At 39.7% G+C, this 20,528-nt stretch overlaps 1 protein-coding gene across 2 annotated transcripts in view; it reads right to left on the bottom strand.

The window, feature by feature from the left end:
• The window catches only part of ctsf (cathepsin F), a 38,907-nt gene extending 18,833 nt beyond the window's left edge, over positions 1 to 20,074 (bottom strand). Inside the window, exons 1-7 of one of the 2 annotated variants that reach the window (XM_041797170.1) lie at positions 19,694 to 20,074; positions 19,084 to 19,194; positions 12,749 to 12,830; positions 3,950 to 4,011; positions 3,691 to 3,766; positions 2,901 to 3,014; positions 2,591 to 2,739 (exon numbers count right to left, since the gene is read on the bottom strand). In XM_041797170.1, coding sequence (XP_041653104.1) covers positions 2,591 to 2,739; positions 2,901 to 3,014; positions 3,691 to 3,766; positions 3,950 to 4,011; positions 12,749 to 12,830; positions 19,084 to 19,194; positions 19,694 to 19,969 — 870 coding nt within the window. In that variant the 5' untranslated portion in view covers positions 19,970 to 20,074. The remainder of the gene's footprint in view (positions 1 to 2,590; positions 2,740 to 2,900; positions 3,015 to 3,690; positions 3,767 to 3,949; positions 4,012 to 12,748; positions 12,831 to 19,083; positions 19,195 to 19,693) is intronic. The other variant, XM_041797171.1, reaches the window with a different exon arrangement.
• Positions 20,075 to 20,528: the final 454 nt, after the last annotated feature.

Here is a 20,528-nt window from a genome sequence, read left to right as displayed (position 1 = left end):
CGAACAAACCCACCTGATCACATAACCTCCTTGGTGGAGGTAATCATGGAACTATTATGTGTTACCAATTAACCTACTTTTTCTATGGAATACTCCAGGTGTTTTTTTTTTCACATTAAACAACTGTTAGTCTTTTCTTGCCCCTGTCCTGACATTTTAAGAGTGAGTTGAAGGTAAGCACTCATAGAGGTTTATTGGTGCCATGCTATAAAGCAGATCTGAGAGCACTATAATACTGTGAGTAAGAGACACTTCCCCCCGTAGTTCGGCCAGGGACTCTCACACCACCGGCGAGGGCCTGCAAGAGGTATATGGAGCAGGCACAGAAAAAACCCTGGAGCTCAAGGTTATGACCAGGATAAACCTCCTGCCATTCCTCAGGGGTAAACCCATTAGGGACAAGGTCTAGAAAGTAGGACTATCCACCTCCTGCAGAACCTACTGAGTCGAGAAGATCCAGCAGGATGTGTGATCTATCGAACAGGAGCTGTCCAGTACCAAATGCATGCTAGGTAATTTCAACAATGCAGTATCCAACCTGAAACTGGAAGTCCACAATGGGATCTCTCAACAAGCAGAGGCTTCTAGCAAACAGCGCAAAATCCTGAAGGCGGTTGAGTGGATCTCGCAGGTTATCCTGCAGCTAGTAAGTTCACCACCGGGGCGCCAGACTTATGTGCCCCAGGGAGGCCAACACCCGGTTAAACCTTCTGGGCAATTTTCTTATCACTCAGACTTGTTCCAGCCCTGCAGGTTCTCTGCACATGAGCCCACATTAGCTTTAGCTAAGACGGCAGCTCTGCTCGCCCTGCAGCAGCTCACGCACGCAAATAATGAGGGTCTAGGGGAATTGACAGTCAAAAGCAAAGACATTAAAACTGTTGCAGCTTGATATAGCAGACTATCTCATACGAGCTGCCGAAAGTGCTCCCAAACTATCAAGAGCCCCGGAAATCAGCATCAAAAGTGCGCCCCCTCCGGCTGCAACTGCCATTACAGACCAGATTGAAGACTTATTGCAGGCCACAACCCTGCTGGTATCACTTGAGGTCAGTCACTCCTGTAGGGGGTCTGCAGCATCTACGCTATCAGACAATGACACCACTTGGCTTAGTACAACAGGTTCCCCAATTAAGTCAGCGTCTGCAACCCCCAAAGGTGTCGACCCATGAGACCAGGATCCATCCCAATCGAGATGCAGATCCATCCTGAAACAAAATGTAAATAATCATTGAGAGCCTGTTCCTTAGTTTGTTTCTATCTGTCAGCCTGCAGCAGATGTGCTCGTTTGGAGTGGTTCCTTTCCATTGGATTTAGGAAAAAAAAAAAGAGTTTGTTGCAGGCATACAATTCAGAATGAGTGTATATTTCCAAAAAACAATAAAGGTAACCAGTTTCCATACTAAATATCTTGTCTTTGTGCTGCAATCAATTAAATATAGGTTGAACAGATTTGTAGACCAATGTTTTCTGTTCTAATTCACATTTTATACAATGTCCCAACCAGGGCCGTCACTAGTATTGAAAGACAGGGGGGGCTTAGCCCCTAGGGTTTTAGGTAATGCTTAGCATATGGCGCTCACCCTTTTTTCTCTCCACACCTTAAAATGCTTAATTAATTCATTTATTTTTAGTTGTAGAGCATTTACCAGGACCTATAATCGGGCTCACTCTCTTTTCCTTGGAAGTCTGTTTTTTCCTGAACCTTGAGGAGGTCTTCCTTTTTTCTAATAACAGCCTGAATGAGTTTATGAGTTGGTATTTAAAGGTCTATATGCCGGAGTGAGTTCATAGAAAATATGTTGGAAAACATATCCATTAATGCATTTGGTAAAATATAATTGTGGTGTATAATATTTATAAATGTTTGGTTTCATAATTCCTCTCTTTCTTCTTTCAGGATGTTCATGCTTTCCATTTAAGACTAGCTTATTTCTGCCTGCCAACTATTTCTCTGTCTGAAGACAGTCTATACCAGGGGAACTCAACCTTATTCTACCCAAGAGCCATAATGTCTTAAAATACTTTAGCCAGAGCCACATTCCAAAACAGGGGATGTAAGAAGATCCACAGATCAGCTGATCCATAGATGAAATAAAATGAAACAGCCAGTTTTTGGATTATTCTGTAATTAAATGGGATACAATAGGCCACATTAAAAAATCTTTATAGTTTTAAAGGAAAGGATATGTTACTGATAATGAGCATATATTTTTTATTTATGCAAGTTCCACCTGGTGTAAGGACTTGCTAAAATATTAGTTTGAACTCTGAGATGTTTCTCAAAGAGCTGATGAATTACGGTTGGCCATTTGGGAACATTTGGGACATTAACTGTAGTTCTGCCATGGGCTGAGTATCTCTCCTCTATACATTAAGCAGTGAGTAACACAATACTGTGGTGCATTCCTAAATTAATTTTGTCTCTGTGTTTACTGTAATTATTGTTAGGGGGGCTGAGGAACATTTTGGGGTGGCTTCAGCCCCCCAAAAACGGCCTAATGACGTCCCTGGTCCCAACATTTGGGGGGTTGGAGTTTGAACATACTATTTAAGGTTATTCCAGTCAATTTAGTCTGTTGACTAGTACCTGGTTTTTAACAGGACTAACAGCTCCGTGATCCCTCCAGTCCCAGCTGGAAGGTGCTGACTTTAGAGCTGGAGAGGCCAGTTTCATTGGTTGATGAAGTGTCCACTGACTCAGCAGCTGGTTTAGATATGTGGAACGGAATTCTTCTTCTAAATAAAGAGTAGAACACAGAAGGACATAAGTGAAAATTGTTGATAAGACATGTTTTTAAAAGGTTGCAACACTCTTGGGGTAGAAACCTGCACTTCCTCATTGGGAGGTATGTGGAACACAAGAATGTACATGCACTTGTACATGCAGACATACACACCAGTCAGGTCGCTGAACTTAGTGACTCCATACTCAGCTGACCCTTGATCCAATGACTGAAGTATATCTGCTGTCTTTAAGTTCTCATGAAAGATGTGTAAACGAAGATCTGCCTCTGCAAGATAAAGGCAAAACAAACTATATGTAAATATCCTTCTGCAATTGACTCCTATTTCACAGTCTTCCCAACTAGTAAGTGAAAAAGCAGATGTTCATAATAACAAGGCTTTTTGACAGGAAAAAAAATAGACTGTAACCTTCCTGGGATTTATGATTCCCTGTCAAAGTGTCTGTGATATTTTGTTGGACAACCTGTCTTATTTTTTGTGGTAGTAAAATTGAAATTACAATCTTCAAGCACCAATAAAGCACCTCCAATCCATGGCAAACCTTTATTTTTTTTGAATTTCTGTTTTTTATTGGCTAAACAGTCATTAAAACAAAGACATAGCACATAGCCACACTTTATTAGCCTGTTTAAATCATTATTTGATTTGCGAAATTGTATCAAATATTTTTTCATTACACTGTCATTTATTGTTTTGAGTGTCTTCCCAACCGAGTTTCCTTGATATTATATTTTGCTAATGTATAGCCACTTTTTAAAGCAACTAAAGCAACAACTGAAGGTTCTGGTTTGCAAGATATACATTATATTTAATCTTGAATTTTTAAAAAGGCCTCCAAGGCTATTTTGATAAAGCTCTGAGTAGAAAAGGGCCCTACATGTATTTCCACACTATGTACTTTGTAAGTTTGGTAAGTTAAGACAATAGATATCACTCACTCACCCTCCTGACTGCTGTAGACCTTATTGTATTTAACCATGAACTGCTTAAACCTTCCTAACAGCTCTGCAGACTCCTGCTGATAAAAAAGAAGATAAATAAAATCAATAATACAAAATCTCAAATCAAAGTTGCTTAAGATTTTTAAACAACAGTAAACATTTGCAAATAGACTAAAGGTAGACTGTAGAAGAGCCTGATAGGGACATAAAAATCAGCACTATTGTCAGTCCTGTTGCTGATCTGAATATCATACTTTTACCTCCAAAGATGGACTGATAGATGCATCCATGACCTTGTTGGTGTCTTCTTGTTCAGACATCACTGATCAGACAGATATCCAGAGGAAACAGGTTAAATGTTTGGCATCTGTGTTTTTCAAATTAGTTAGTAAAATACATGAAACTACCTAAATCATTATACTAACATGGTTCAAGTCTGACCACACAGTGAAGTTAAGCAGAGAAACCCTCAAAAAGATTCCGTTGTTGCATATATACAGTGCTTAACAAATACATTAGACCACCACCCAAAGTAAGATTTATGCCACAGCTGCCCTAAATTAACAGCTTTTGTAAAAATTGGAAAAACCAAAATCAATTTTTATGTTTCTGCAATAGTTAATACACCAATATGTAAAAGCTCTTTAACCAAAATGATATTTTTAATGCTAAAATATAATTATTATTGCTTTCCATGAATTTTCAACTTTACTGATTTACAAAAAAACTGAAAAAAATAGTAAAGCACATTATTTCTTGATTAATATGTCAAATTAGTTATTTACTTGTATTCCTGAACAGAAAAATTAGTTTCAGTGGTTGAATGTTATGCTTCCTTTTTATGAGCAAAACTGTGAACTCTCACTCAGTCGCAGAGATAGTGGTTAAGTCAGCATACGGTTAGCAATTGGGATTGCTCTTGTGGTGTGGCCAGTCTGTAGGCCAAGATGGGACAAGATTTTGGCTGCATAGTCTGACATTGTGTCACTGTGAACGACCAAAACAAATCGTGTAGTCTAAGTTGGCAATAATGCTGCATTCCATTTGTCATTATAACTCATATTCCAACTTCCGACCAGAGTAGCAAATGGAACATCTCCCCAAGTCATATTTACAACTCGTGAACTCGTTCTTTCACAGAGCACCCCAACCTCATCGACACAACATGCAAAGTAAATTTTGCAGTGTTAAAGTAACACTTAAAAAGTTAAAGCTAACACTGTTTCCAAGTGTATATGGTCCCACCCTAACCTGACACACCAGATGGATGTGTTTCACAACACTCCTGTTTTTACTGTGTGGCAACAAAGCATTAAGTGTAGTAAAAACTTTGATTTGACTTGTTCTCAGAACCTTTTCTGTTTCACAGTGCATTTTTAGAAATTGCAGGCACAGCACTACCCTGCGGTCGCATGTAGTGTGCAGCAACAGTCTTATAGTACATGACTAACTGTGCAATGTGCTGTTCCAAAGGCTCATCATCTAGCAACTGGTCAATGTTGTTAAAAACAATGACTGGCTAGCGCAATAGAGGCATCCATCATTTTTTCAAATCGTGTGGTTGTGACAATTAGAATGCAAACAACTAGGAAATTCGTTTTTTTTTTCAGATGAACGTGACATCATTCCCAGTTCCGACATCCGACTTCCAAGGTAAATAGAACACAGCATTAGCCTTCCATGGTTGCATTAGGCCAGCCACACAATACAGGATTTTAAGCCAGATTTGCTTCCCCCAACGATTGTGGGGGCATATCCTGAGTGGAGCCTTGTTGCAAACGATTATTTGTCTGAATAATCCTCAATTGTGTGGTATCAACTCGATTGTTTTACTGCTCCAAATTGCATCTGAGCCTCCAAGACCTCGAATAGTAAATATAAAACATGTTTGATAGTTACGATTCTAGGTCTTAGCGCCTCTGATGAAGTACTGACAACAACCAATGAGCAGACAGGGTAGCACCACCAGCCAGATCATACGTACTTTCCCCGCTCACAACCATAAACACAACTAACTTATTCCAGCCAAGATTTCATCCTAAGTCTTTCCCTTGTTTTAGGATTTTTGCTGCACCTGTAACGCATGCAACAGCAGCCTGTTGTGGAGGGACAGCAAAAGAGGGTAATGACAGTCATCCGTGTTTGTTTTTCCTGAAGCCATTTGATCACCAAGGTCATTGGCAGGTCCGCAGGTGTGTGGTCTCCAGTGATCTGACAGTCTGGCTGAGTCGTCTAGTACAGCCATTCTCAACCTTGGGGTCCCGACCCCAATGGGGGTCGCGAGATGATTTCTGGGGGTCGCCAAATCCTTTTGGAAAAATATAAATGCACATAATATCAAATTACATAATTTCAGAAAGGGAGAGTTTTTAGTTTTTTTCTGCTTCATTATTTTTCAAAATTCATTGTATCAACTTAGTTTGTACTGAACTGTGCGCGTGAGATTCTATTCAGTGACACGCAGCGGAAAAAAGAAACTAAGAGAAAGAAAAAAACTTGAGCATTGTTGCTTTAGCCGCAGCTGCAGCAAGTTGAAAAAATGGAGCGATGGCTTCATAGAAAAAGTGTTCAAGCTCAAGATTTGGGTCAGCAGCAGCAGCAGCAGGGGTCTTAAGGTCAGCCACCAGAAAGCCTAAACAGCAGGACCACCACCTGAGAAATAGCTGATATCAGAGTTTCGGGGCTTCATAATTATCAGCCCGACTTTTTGAAATATGGCTTTTCATGCACGACAAAAAAACAACATGGAATACCCACAGTGTGTTGTTTGCTCTAAAGTGCTGGCGCAGGAGAGCTTGAAATCAGTAAAACTTAAGAGACATTTAGAGACGAAACACAGCAGCTTAATTGATAAGCCAATCAAGTTTAGTTGGTGTGTGGTGAGGTAAAATAGGTAGAGGTAACTCGAAGCACGGATGAGTTTTCTTGAAGTCCCACGGTACTGGCCCATATGGGGCTACGTGATGTTTGCCGTTGTTTCGTGCAGTCGCTTTGACATGCTGTTATTGTTTAAGAGGGGCCGGGGTGAGTGAGGGACAAGTTGTACCCCGCTTTAGTGTTCCCCCAGGGACATATTCCTCAGATCTACATTCCTCTTTCTAAAAAAACAAAGCATTTCAGTCAAATTCATTTAATCTACACGTTAAATTGTAAATTCCATTTTTATTGGCCAATTCTGCGATTCTGTCCGCGAATATGTTATAATAATACATTAATAATACATTTTAAAGACCTTTAAAAACGTGTTTAAGACATTTTAAGAGATTTGAAGAGCATTTTAGACATTTTAAGGCCTTAAATTCAAATGAGTAGATTTTAGACGTTTTAAGACTTTTTAAGACCTCGTGGATGCACTGTGATACTGGCACTGCTACTACAACTGGTAATACTATTTCAAATTCTGATACTATTTCTACTATTTCTACGACTCTACTGCTTGTACAACTATACTACAGCTACTATTAATCATCTGGTATCTGGCTGTCAAGCTGCTAGCTCGCGTTAGTGTTTTGCTAGTAACCAAATAGTTACTGAAGCTCTCAACAAGATTTAATAATGAAAAAAGAGCCAAAAAATATTTTTACCTATGAAAGGTTATTCCCTGTTTCCTTGTTTCAACCATACAGTGTAGTGTGCAACCCATAGACTGTAGAAAGAATTGGACAAACCCTGTGTGATGTCAGTCATCTACTTACAATAGACGGACTCAAACGGCTCTTGAAGTCAAGCCGTGGAGGCTTCCATATTGAAATCGTGGTCTCAAGCGAACTTCGGATCAACCTAAGGGCCCGCTCACCTGTCAGCCTGCTAGCTAGCATTCTGGTTGACAGAAACGGAGCCTCTGCCTGCCGAGCTATCTATCAATAAAATGAGATGCACCAATAAGCTTTCATCCTAAATATAATCCAAACGATCGTGATACAAAAAAATTCACCCCCCATACAGTGGTAGCACAATAAGACACTAGCTAATGAGACACGTTTGGTGTTTTGAACCGGGCTGTAAACTAGTTTACTTCTAGTGTAAAAACCTGCAGTTTAATATGTGTCCAGACGGGACTTCCTGTGTTCCTGCAGCCAGCCTCAAGTGGACACTTGCGGTATAGCAATTTTTTGCTCTTCCGCATTGGCTTCATTTTTCAGGGCCGGAGGCTGCTGCTTGGTCCAACCGTATGCAGCACAATGTGCAGGCATCCTTGTTGTTATAGTTTTCGTGCCAACTACAACCACGGAATGCCCTGACACTTTGCTCCCACTGACTTAGGCTTGCCGTAGGCATGCAGCTCAAAGGGGCGTGTCGTATCTACTCAATCATATCTGTGGGACAACCAGTTATCCACCTTGGCACGCTGTGAAAGAGGTCATAACTGATGCACTTACATGACCAAAGATCGTCTCGGCCTGAAATACACATTATTCTGCCAGGAAACCAGCCGATACCAGCGTTGTTCTCCAGTAACAAAAAAATGAATTTTTTGCTGGTAAAAAAATAACTCGCCAGAGTGGTGAGTGGTCTTAAAATTTACTAGCCAGACACAAAATCTATCCGTAATTGGCAAGTGTTAGTTTTGGACCCTGCAAGCAGGCATTAATTAGTATGTGTTGATTGTTGTTTTCTTTACTTAAAAAAGAAAAACAAAGTTTGCGTTATTTGTTTACATGTTAACTGGCTCAACTACCAGCAGTATGATGTGATGTAATGACCATTGTCAGTCTGTTGGTCATGTTAAAGAGTTATTGTGATGCTGCCATATGTTTTTCAATAAATCCAAAAACGATTTTCCAAAACTAAGATGTTATTGTGTCTTTGGGCAAGACCTGTCTCAATAAAAAACTGATAGCTTGAGTGTGACCTTAAGTGCTTGTTTGTAAATAAGACACAAATAGTAGGCTGTATTGGTCAGGTGTGTAAGTGACAGAAAGGACACGGAACGCCTTTAAACTATTAGAAGTTATGAATTTAGACAGAATGTCATGAAAAACAAGTATCTATTGAGATTTATTGTACCTTATTCATCATATTCAGAACTATCCCTAAAAATCTTGAGTGAAAGCTCATCCCCAGAGGCAAAGCTGCTGCTGTTCTCTCTTTCACACTTGTTGACTATCGCTTCACTGAGTTGTGTTTTTGCTATCTTAGAGTGAAATTAGAGCCAGAGTTTTTTGACAACCAATCAAAGGAGTAGAATAAGAACTCAAAGTACATTTTTCAGTTGTTTTTTCAGTATACCTGCACCGTTTTTGTGTCAGCACTGCGGACAGCACTGTATTCCATTTAAACCGGCATTTTGGGAGGGGGGTGGTTTAGCACGTGTGATCGGGAGGAGGGCGGGGGGGTTTGAGGGGTCCCGCACACTAGTGCATTTAAATTGGGGGTCGCAACTCAAAGGTTGAGAACCACCGGTCTAGTGTATGTATTAAGAGGATTAAAGATTAAAAATCTTTTGAAATTGTCCTGATGTCTGTGGTCCCTCACATTTTTTTTTAAATCGATTTTAAAATCATCTCGTGTGTGGCCGGCCTCAGTGTTCTCAGAGTTCAATATCTCAATTGTTTATTTCAGTTTCCTGTCAAAAAAAAATTCTTGTGGTTTGGTTGCTTAAGGCTGACCACACACTAGAAGATTTTAAAATCTGAAACGATTTCCTCTGAAGGCAAACACTACAGCAATGTTTCCCATTTTTCCTTGGAGCTCCCCCTACATGTACCTAAGGCCTTGTCCACAAGAAGACAAAAATGATATATTTCAGTTCCGTATTAAAAATATTTTTCTTAAACAAGTTTCACTTGTTTCAGGAAATTTCCACATTAGCAAGGAAACACTGAAAACAACTGAAAACGCTGTAGTATATATTCCAAGCCTGTAAGTGGTGCTGTGACACTGCCATGGAAATGCACCAAAATAGCAGACAAGATGACAGAAAACTGCCCAAAACTTTCTCCTGGTTGCCCTTCTGATTCTACTTCATGGTGGATTTAAGAACATCTGGTGTATTCTGTTCTCGGTGGTGGTAAAGGAGTATTAGATTTTGCTATAAAAGCCATAATAAGCTTAGTAGCTTCTGCAGCACAAACACTACCCTGTAATCCGCCATTGTTGTTTTGGTATGAGTCGCGCCTGTGGCTTAAGTGGGCTATGCTATGTATGACGTGATTGTTTCAAGAAAGTTGAGGTTGGCTGTCCATACGGAGATGAAACAGTAAGCATTTACAGATTTGTTCACTCAGGGACCTGGTTTCAAAGAGTAGCATTTACGGCCTCCCAAAATGCTGTTTCCATGTGGATGAATTGCGATACGACAAAAACTTTTGCGTATACTCCTGAAATCGTCTCCGTGTGGACAGGGCCTAAGAAAAGCGGAGCTGCCCCCAGGACTCCAGAGAGAAGAAAAAAGTGACACATTGATGCCAAAAATCAATATAAATTTTAACTGTTTCCCTGATAAAACTCTTAAAAAAGCCTCTGCATGTTTTTTTTTTTTTAAATAAAAGACCTCTCTTTAAACTACTTCAGTGCTTTATCATGGTTTCAGTCAGCATTTGCAATTTATTTTGGCAGCCTCACACCCTCCCTAAGATCTTTGAAGCCCCCCCTGGGGGGGTCCCGGACCCCAGGTTGGGAACCAATGCACTAGAGGACTCAGCCAGACTGTAAGACCACACATCTGCCGACCTGCCTACGACCTCACGTGACTTCAGATAATCAAACAAACATGGATGTCTGTCGTTAACCTCTTGCTGTTCCTCCACAACAGGCTGGCCTTACATGTGTTAGTGATGCACCAAAAATCATGAAACATGGGAAAGACTCGGGATAAAATCCTAGCTGGAATTAAGTCGCAGTTTTGTTTATGGTTGAGAGCAGCGAAAGTATGCATGATCAGGCTGGTGGCGCTACCCCGTCTGCTCGCTCTCATTGGTTGTTGTTGGTACTCCGTATGAGGTACTACGACCTAAAACTGTAGATATCAAACATGCTTCCAACATGTTTCCAAAATGTTTTATGTTATACTGTTCGGGGTCTAGGCGGTAAAACAATCATATTAACACTGCACACGAGGATTATTCAGACAAATAATCTTTTGATATGAGGCTCCACTAGGGACACGCCCCCATGATCGTCAGGGGTAGCAAATCTGGCCTCAAATAGTGCTTTAAATCCTGTAGTGTGTGTCAGTTGTAATCAAACACAACTTCAAAGACAGTGGTGTAGTCCAGCATATACAGAGTAGACCCATTTACATTTTTTTGTCACCAGAGTATTGGTCTTTGTCAGTCACGGAAGCAACACGCCCCCTGCGCCATTTTTGTGGGTTAGCAGAGGTAAACAACAGAGGTAAACGCAGAGGCAGCGAGTATAGTCAAACCGTGTTAAACTGCAAAACTAGAGAAACAAAAGACAAACGAGTGAAAACCTTATAGAGACAAACTTAAAAAAGATACCAGAAGAGGTATTTTACTAAATTGTCAACAATTAACAAAGTTGATCCATACGATGTAGCACCTAGCAGCTGGAGAGCCGCCGCTGCACTGCTACCTCCAACCTCATCCAGCTATATTACTATATATATATATTGTGCTTAACAAATTTATTAGACCACCCCAACCCTAACCAAAGTAAGGTTTATGCCACAGCTGCCCTAAATTAACAGCATTGGTAATTACCAAAATCATTTTTTATGTTTCTGCAATGGTTAATACACCAATATGTGGAAGCTCTTTCGCAGAAATGATATTTTTAATACTAAAATACAATTATTATTGTTATCCATGATTGTTCAAATTTACTGATAACAAAAAACTGAAAAAATAGTAAAGCACATTAGTATTTCTTGATTAATGTTAAATTATAGTTATTTACTTGCATTCCTGAACAGAAAAAAAAGTTTTAGTTGTTGAATGTTACGCTTGATTAATGTCTGACTTCTCAGAGAAGCCCAGTGAGCCGGCTCAAATTTGGGTGACTTCAGTTTGACATCCCTCATTCCTGTTCAAAATGGTAAAATATGGAGAGCTCACTGAAAATGAAAGAGTCCGCATTAAAGCATTTCATGATGCTGGACATTCTTTGAGACAAATATGACAGGTGGTCTAATAAATTTGTTGAGCACTGCATATTATATACTAATATAATTATATAGTTTAGTTTATTTGTGTCAGGGAAAATGTACAAAATTACATTAGTCTCAAAAGAGAAAAAGATGCTTTGTACCAGATTTAGCTTGCTAGCTAGTTTCCATCTGTAGTCCCTGGGCAATGACAACGAAATACAGAATCAATCAATCATAATCAAGCATTCTTTCATATAAAATTGCGATAAGCAAATAAAATTTAACAAGACTAGATCAATCAAGGTGTGCTGCCTTCCCTCTGTGTTGTTCACCTGTGTAACAAACAACAACGGTAAAATACAACATCAGCTCTAGCGAACTTTACAGGTCAGACAACCGGCCCATGGATTATCATGGTCATTATTTTAACAAACAAAAACGTTCATTTACCTTTGTGAAAATGCTGAGAGCAAACTCCCACTAAAGACGATATGTTGTTGAAAGTGATGTCCTTGAGTCTCACTGCAGCAACCCAGGCATTCCGAAGGCTCTGTTATGTCCTCCGCCTGCTGCCCATAGCCCCTTTTCCAGGGGGGAAACTGAAAAATTTAATCCCACGGTTGAATTTTCGACCACTTGATTTACTGGTGTAGCCTCTCACGCAACACCAGTGACCCATTTTCAAGCAAGAAGGAAAGATCCAAGCTAGGGTATGTCTAGGCCGCGCTGAATTGTTTTTACCCACAAAAATGGCGGAATGACCCAAATTGCAATGCGGCTTTTGAGGGTGTGACGTCACCTGACAAAGACCGATACCCACTGCTAAAATAAATCAAGAGTTTACCCACTTCTGCACACACCACTTGTGCCTACCATTAATAAAACACCAAAGGGTCCAGAGTCATTTATCTATTTGTTTAATCTGAAACTTTTTTGTATTACTTTGCTAAATCATTTCTATTAGGGATGGTTCAACTGGTTAATGTTCTTTTTTTAGTTGAAATCTGACCTTTAGGCTGGCATTTCTGTTTGAGCAGAGTAGAAGTGCCCTGCCAGGGAATATCCCAAACTTCGAACACACACATCTCCGTCTAGTGAGCAGAGAGAGAACACACAGGTATTATACATTATAGAGGGTTATTTGTTTTTTCACTGATCATATTCCAGTATTTTATGGAAGCAGATTAGGGACACAGGTGAAGAAAAAAATAATGCTGGGCACAGATTTTAGTCAAAATGATAAGCAAAAGTCTAAGCGTTGAGAATAAAGTTGAATAAGTAAATAAAGTTGAATAAGTAAATAAAGTTGGCCTGTTCAATCAACTGGCCTGTCTGTACTTTGTCACTGTTTCTCTCTGTCTTGTGTACTTGTTTGTTACATGTACGTGTCTGTTTCGCAATTTTAAAAAAAGAATGAGGGAATTAAGTTGAAATATAATTTTAAGAATAAAGTCGAAATTTCAAGAATACAGTGGAAACACAATTTTGAGAAAAAAGTTGAAACTTATTATTACAAACAGTGAATCTAAGACACTGTTTATCGTCTAAAAGAGAAAGAATCTCTGTGTTGTTAAATCTCATTCTGATGTATAGTTTAACATGTTCAACGAAAAATGGCATTGTGTAGAGGCAGTCAAGATTTGATGTTTGTTATTGTCTTAAAGTGTAAGTGAACCCACAGCTTAAAGCTAACTCCGCCCACTTCAGGATTTCAAAAAATGCATAGGAAGTGAGCAGTTTTTTACTGAGAGAAGGGAGGGGAAAAGGATGTTTTGTTTGTTTTTTTTAAGGACGGGGTTTTATAGATGATGCAAGAGTGACAGTGACTCCCCTTGCCAGAAAGTGACACAGAGTCCCGCAGCACTGCTGCCTCAGAACGATCTTTTGAGGTGGAGGATTTTTTCCTCCAGAGTCCCCCGAAGCAGGCTGTAGTGTGGTGGTGGACCGTGGTGGTCCTGAGCACTACCTGTTTGGGCCGTTTGCTCCAGCACTGGCGTTACTAAAGCCGGAGCTCTCGGAGCTGAAGCAGTGGAGGTGCAGGCAGGAGATGTTGGAAGTGGTCTCTGAATGGCAAAGATGGTCAGAAGCGGTAACATTCTACCTTTTATATAGAGTCTGTGATGTAGAAACCTACCGGTAGGTTTCTACATCACATAAGCCACGCCTTTCAGAAAAGATTTTTCAGAGCAGATGTCCATTTAAGCTAATTAAAAAAAATCTGCATTTTACGGCTTTTAATCAGTTTGGTGCAAATGTCAGAAATAACACCAGCATTTATGTGTTTTATCATAGTTCAGTCAGATACTTCAGTGTACAGCAGAAAAAGATGTCAAAGTGGTCACTACTTCTTTAAATACTCATACATCAACAGAAGAGACATAACAGTATTCTTTTCTCTCTTCCGTTTGATCTGATCACCTGTAGATACACAAAGGTGACAGACTCCACCTCAATATGTAGGCTAATGGGGGAGTGAAGGGAGTTTGATCAGTTCTTTACTGCTGTGTGTATGACGGAGCTGCTGTGTGTATGACGGAGCTGCTGTGTGTATGACGGAGCTGCTGTTTTAATGCAAAACAAAATTTCAGATCTTGCTTCTGACAATAAAGTATTATCAATCAAATCAAATCAAATCAAATCACGGCAGCTTACTGCAAATGATAAAATGTACAAAATAAAGCAAAAATGAACACTTTGGCATGTTTTCTATTGGAAATTGTATTTAACAGTATTGTGTATGATACATAGTGACAAAGTCACCTGCAAAACATATAGAATTTTAGAAATAAAATCACCATGTTTTAATTGCTGCTTTCATGCAGCAGCTGTGTGCTTCCCTTCAGAAATGTCAGTTTGTTTGTTTATATTGACATTGTTTATCCCAATCCACCAAACACTGACATCACTGGGTAATTAATGAACAGTAGCAACAGGTAATACCAGTTGAACAGATCGGCTCATTCTAAAATCTGAGTGCTAGCTGTCGCTAAAATGCCAAATTCTACACATTGTACCTTTAAAGGTGCATTGTGTAGAATTTGGCATTTTAGCGACACATGGGTTCAGATTTTAGAATGAGCCCATCTATTACCAAAACATCACATCACTAAGTGACAAAAGCCTGTGAAGACCAAAAAGGATCGTGAGCTGGACATCATTTACAGCAGTGACAAGGTGAAGTTTTATTCATTCATTTTTGTAACCATTATTTTTATAGATTATAGGTCAGTCTTCTTCTCCACCTGCCTTCCAGGTAGCTCTCAGGACCGGCGGGCAGGATTGTATTTAAAAATCGTGTTAGCTCTTTCTGTCCCCAAAACGTTGCTGAAAACAACACGGCGGTTCATTATGTCAGCCTCCATGAGGGCGACCCGTGGTAATGTAAATTTAAAAATATTTTTTCTAATTTTGTAAAAAGAAAACTAAAGTTTAAAGGGGATGATTGTGCACTTATTTTAACATACTTCACATAAATATATAAACATTATATCCCATTTACACCGTTTCTGTTCGGCAAAATGCAGCCAAATTCTACACACTGTACCTTTAAGGCCTACACTTGAGAATTGGATTAACAACAGTGATTCTTTCTCTGTTAGCTCATAAACACAATGTTTAAGATCTGCTGTTTGTTATAGTTTATAGAATACAGTAATGCTATGCATTAGCACAGGATAAGCAAAGCCAACAAATTTACTAGGACTGGGTTCAAAAAAATCGATTCTCTGATTCAGATCGTTTCGATAAAAAACAAACAAAAAAAAATCTGATACTGATTAATAAAATTCAAAGATCTTTTACTATATGCCTTTTCCCTTTCCTGTTGGCTCCTCACGCTACCAGTCTCAGACTTACATCACTCATGCTGCCTGAAAGTTGACCTGCATCCGCCAGTAAAAGCATTTGTACTCTCTTCCTCAAACGTAAACCCCCGCTGGTGCAGTGTGAGCAGGCGAACTCTTCAGGTGACTCGGTGGAGAGAGCTTAAGTGGGTTCTGCAGACCAGGCAGACTCACACACACAATGTTAATTGTCTGGGGTGCTACATTCAAGAGAAGCAAATCCCGACTGTTATTGCAACCCCCGTCATTCTGTACAGTGTTCTTTATTTTCAACCCCCTATTCCTCCGCCCAAATTACGCACGGCCATGCTGTTTACAGCTGGTTAATGATGGAGTGCTCAGTCATTTAGAAAGAAATGATTAATAAACTCACATCTAAAGTTAGCAAGTTAGCGGACACCAACACAAACACTTACAGGAATCATGGTGTTCATGTGATTCGTCAATATAACATTTTATCTAGAAATTAACTTTTTTGCCTTCCTGCCACATCAGGAGTAACTTTAGGGCTGTATCAGACCAGTATTAGTGTAAAGTTTGTAAAGTTTACCTATGCTGTCAAAAGGCATCTCTACATGCAAATGAGTCTGATATCTGAAAGATTTAACTAACAACCAAAACATATTATTTAGGAAAGCGTTTATTGTAACATAGAACATATTTATAATAGGCTAGACTATGTATTTTGGTAAATGTTCTTAATGATGATTGATTGTTCTCCAATGACTTTATCTACTCATTTTCTCTCTTCCATTCACACACATGCATGCCTCTGTCTCCTCCTGTTGTCTCTATGCCCCTGTGATCTTTTGTCAACACTCCTACATTTATAAAGGTTGAAAAGTTTCTGTCATAATCTGCATGTTGACGAGGTTTATTTAAGAGTGAACAAAACGGTCATTGATATCGCCAATAGCGCCAGGTGCTATGAGAAACATGCACACGAGGGATAAAAAGACAAAAGAGATCATCAACCAGTTTATTGATCCCTGATGACTGAATGTTAAAACATTAAAATGATCATCAGGTGACCCGCGGAGGGGCCGCTCAGTCTTAGTCTGTACAGGAACTGATCCCCTCCGTTATTCACGGCACACCTCCCCCCACATATCTGTGAGGGGCCATGTGTATTTCTGCCTGCTGTGGTGAGAAGACCAGGAGGGAGCTGGTGCGGTCACGAACCCACTGTTGCTGATTCTGACCATGTTTCCCACCGGTTTGTCAGTTTGCAGCATTTTATACAGGGGATTTTACTGCATTACAGTAAGAATTTAATAAATTGTGTGCAATTGCTGCAATCTCGTGCTGAAATTCAGCACTGGTATAACTATCTCAATCATTAAACAAGCGGGACATCGGTTCATACACAACTTTAGAGGATAAATCAGTTGGAGAAGTCTCTCTCATGATATTGAGTGACCGCAGCTCTGACACAGAGAGGAGGGGGCGAGGCTCTCTGCTCAGTGAGTGTGTGGGTTTCATGTAGTCAGAGGGAACGAGCAGAAAACCAGGACTTAGAAATTAAATACATAATTTAAACAGGATAAATACCCCTGGGCTATTTAGTTTGTTTAATAAAAAGACCAAGTAAAAACCTGCTCTATAGGAAAGTTATTCTTCAGTGACTTCTGTTGTGATCTGGCGTTATATAGAAAAAAAATTAAATAAAATTGACTCGACGTTCAAGGGGGGTGCCGTTGGCAAGGTGGGGTGCCGTCCCAATAGAATGGTAGGGGAAACACTGTACATATACTGTCAACTAGAGGTTTCAATAGACAACATGTGCCAAAGTGTTCTGTTTCTGCTTTTGTTTTTTTTTTTGTTGTTTTTTTTTTTTTTTACATGGCATCATTTACAGCAGGCTTTCTATGATCAGTTAATGAGTGCTCAATCTTCCCTGGCTCAACCATTAGGTAACAAGGAGGAGTCCGTTGCCTGTGCATATCTACAGGATCACAGGTTATCGTGAAGTGCCCAGCATTTTTTTTCTTCACCCCTGTGTCCCTAATCCGCTTCCGTACCAGTGTGAAGAGTTCACAAAAGGAGTGAAATATTGTCTAGCATCCAAAAGTTCCTGCTTACAACATTAAAAAAACACTGTCATCACAGTTTTATGGGTGAAAGGACTCAATTTGCTTATTATTTCACTTTGCTAAGATGTGTTATGAAAAACTTAAATAAATGTTAAAAGGAATCCTGCATGATCAGATAAGTTCATCTTGTTGGGTAGATATTTGTATGTTTCAAATGTATATTAAACTACAAAAACTCACTAAATATCCCACATATCTGCATTTTGAGTACATTTCAGCTCACAAGCTCAGCAGGAGACTGCCATGTTTTGATCCGCGTTGATAGTGTAACGTCACCATTCCACAGCGCTCCTCTCCATTGCTAAGCATTAACCCTTTTTCAGACGTTTTTCCTGCTTGCAGCTGTTGCTGCCATAATTTGCTGCTTGTTGGTGTTGTCTCCCTGCTGTCAAAGCTCTGTCATTCCTCCAACTTTTTACCTCAATAAAACTCCCTACGTGACTGGATTCAGTGTATAGTGGAAGCGTGCCTGGAGCTTTTCAAAATAAAAGCATTGTGTACATACGAACTGAGTTTCTCCAAAGAAATGCTAAAGTGGACTTTTAATTTGAAAGGCGCAAACAGGAAGTCCTTTCATATTGTGTTTATCTTTACCTGAACCATATGAAAACAGAAAGCCTCATAAAGAAGAGAAGTTCAGGGAACCACTTTATTAAACAGATGCATTTTAGCTCGTGGCCTTCATCTGGTTCATCAAGAAACAGATGTCAAACATTTTCTACCCATGTGGACGTACATATTTGCTACAACAAGGTAAATAAGGCTCTGTATATATCATTGTCCTGTCTAGATGGACAGAAAACTGCTCATGGTGCAAATATAAACTAGAAGAGACCTCAAATTTTAGACTTCTCCATGCATGAGATGTGCTGCATTTCTGAAATGCAGCCCTTACACTGGCTGCCAGTCTGAAACAGCTTACTGCATAGGAGTGGTGAGGATCACCACCAAAACATGGTGGTCTCCTGGTGAATTTATAAACTCAAATGACTCAAAATGCAGATATCTTGTGAGTTTTTTAGTTCAATTTGTATATGAGATATACAAATATCTATCCAACAAGATGAACTTGTCTGGTCAAGCAGGGTTCCTTTTAAGGACTGAGGGATTAAAAAAAATCAAACATGTTAATGGTGTGTATGTGGAAGTATGGAAGTAGGCCAAGAACATTAGCTTGCTTTTGATTTAGAAAAAAATTCAAGTCACGAGATTCAATAATATGCTTTAACTCTGTTGAGCAAACAAAACGAAATACCCATTTGCAACGGATACTCACAAAGGCATGTTCGCATTATTTGAAACTACACTTATTTTAGCAATTTCTACTAACTGAAAGCCTTAAAGTTATCTACCCTCCTTTTTTCTGAGATGACCTCTCATTGCCCCACACACAAATAGGAACAACCTACCTTGAGTTTCTGTGTCTCATGGTAGAAGTCACATGTCCTGAGCATGGAGGATTTCTTACACTCAGTGTTACTCAATTCCACTGTTATAGTGTAGCGAATCCCCTTAACTAGCTGGAAGACAAACAGACACAAGCATTATTTTTTATACTCAAACATCATATCCTTGATTAAGCACTAAACATGTCATGGCTTGTGTCAATGCCTAGTATGCCCAGCGCATACATCTTTGTTTACTGTATGCATACAAAGCTATGTGTGTAACGGTAAGGACAAAGCAAACCAGACAAATTCGATGGGTAAGCCGCCTTGTTGACAAATTAACGTTATTATAGAACTTCCAGAGAGCGACAAATTGATCACAGCCACGTTAATCCACAGTAAGTAAAAAGAACAAAACAGGGAAGCATACAACATCACAATGTCTCATCATTATTTAACTAAATCTTGCTAGCAGTACTTGTTACTCTTTGGGCACAATGATGTACAGGCTACAACCCAGTACGTACAACTTTACCTTACTGGGTTGTCGCTCTATGGTTCGCTCCCCGAAATAAGTCATTCAAGTGCTGACAGACTATATCGGGTGACGGCAGGCGCCGTTATTTAATACCTGTTTGGTGGCAGATATAAGCCGGCTAACTTTGCGGAGATGCATATCATTTGAGCCCTGGTTGTAGTGCTCCTCAGCGAAAACCAAAGCCTTCTTCAGCCCTGGGTCAGATTCATGGAGCTGGATGTGAGAGTCTGGAGGCCCGAAGGAGGGCTTGTTGAGGTATTCACTTTGCCCGACTGCCGACGCGAGCAGGGCAGCCAGAGCTAGACACAACATTACCGGAGAGCGGAAGCCGTTAATATTGGTTGCAAAAAAGAGGGACGCTCTTTCCATAGTGTTAAAAATGCTATTTATTTCCCGGGAGATGAAAATTGACACGGACTACGTAGTTGAAGCTGTACAAGGTATGAACGCCACCCACTGCGGTGTTTTGTAGCATCTTCTTCTTCTTCTTTTTCGTTTAAGGGCGGTAGTAAACTAACCGCCACCCTTTGGTCTGGAATGATTACTGCATAGGCTTACAGACTAGCATATGTAGTTGCATATGTATGCATTAGAAGGAAAAAAAAATACCCCTATCATATTCTGTTCAGCAATCCTGTATTTCTTAAAAACTCGAATATAAATGTCATGATATTATCCTCTGTTGATTTATTTAACATTTCACTAATACTGAATATTCCTTTGTTTTCTTCTATATTCTTCTTCAATTTCTCTCTTTCTCTATTATACTTTCTGCATTCCATGAAAACATGTTTCATACTTTATTCTTCTCCACAAGTATTACATCTACCATTTTCATGTTTTCCCATTATAAACAATGTTTTATTCAGACCTGTATGTCCTAATCTCAGTCTCTTCACTGTCGTCTCTTTTCTCCTATTTTTCCCCC

This window comes from Cheilinus undulatus, linkage group 10 (genome assembly GCF_018320785.1).
Source record: "Cheilinus undulatus linkage group 10, ASM1832078v1, whole genome shotgun sequence".
NCBI lineage: Eukaryota > Metazoa > Chordata > Actinopteri > Labriformes > Labridae > Cheilinus > Cheilinus undulatus.
This window is presented reverse-complemented; position numbering and strand designations above follow the sequence as displayed.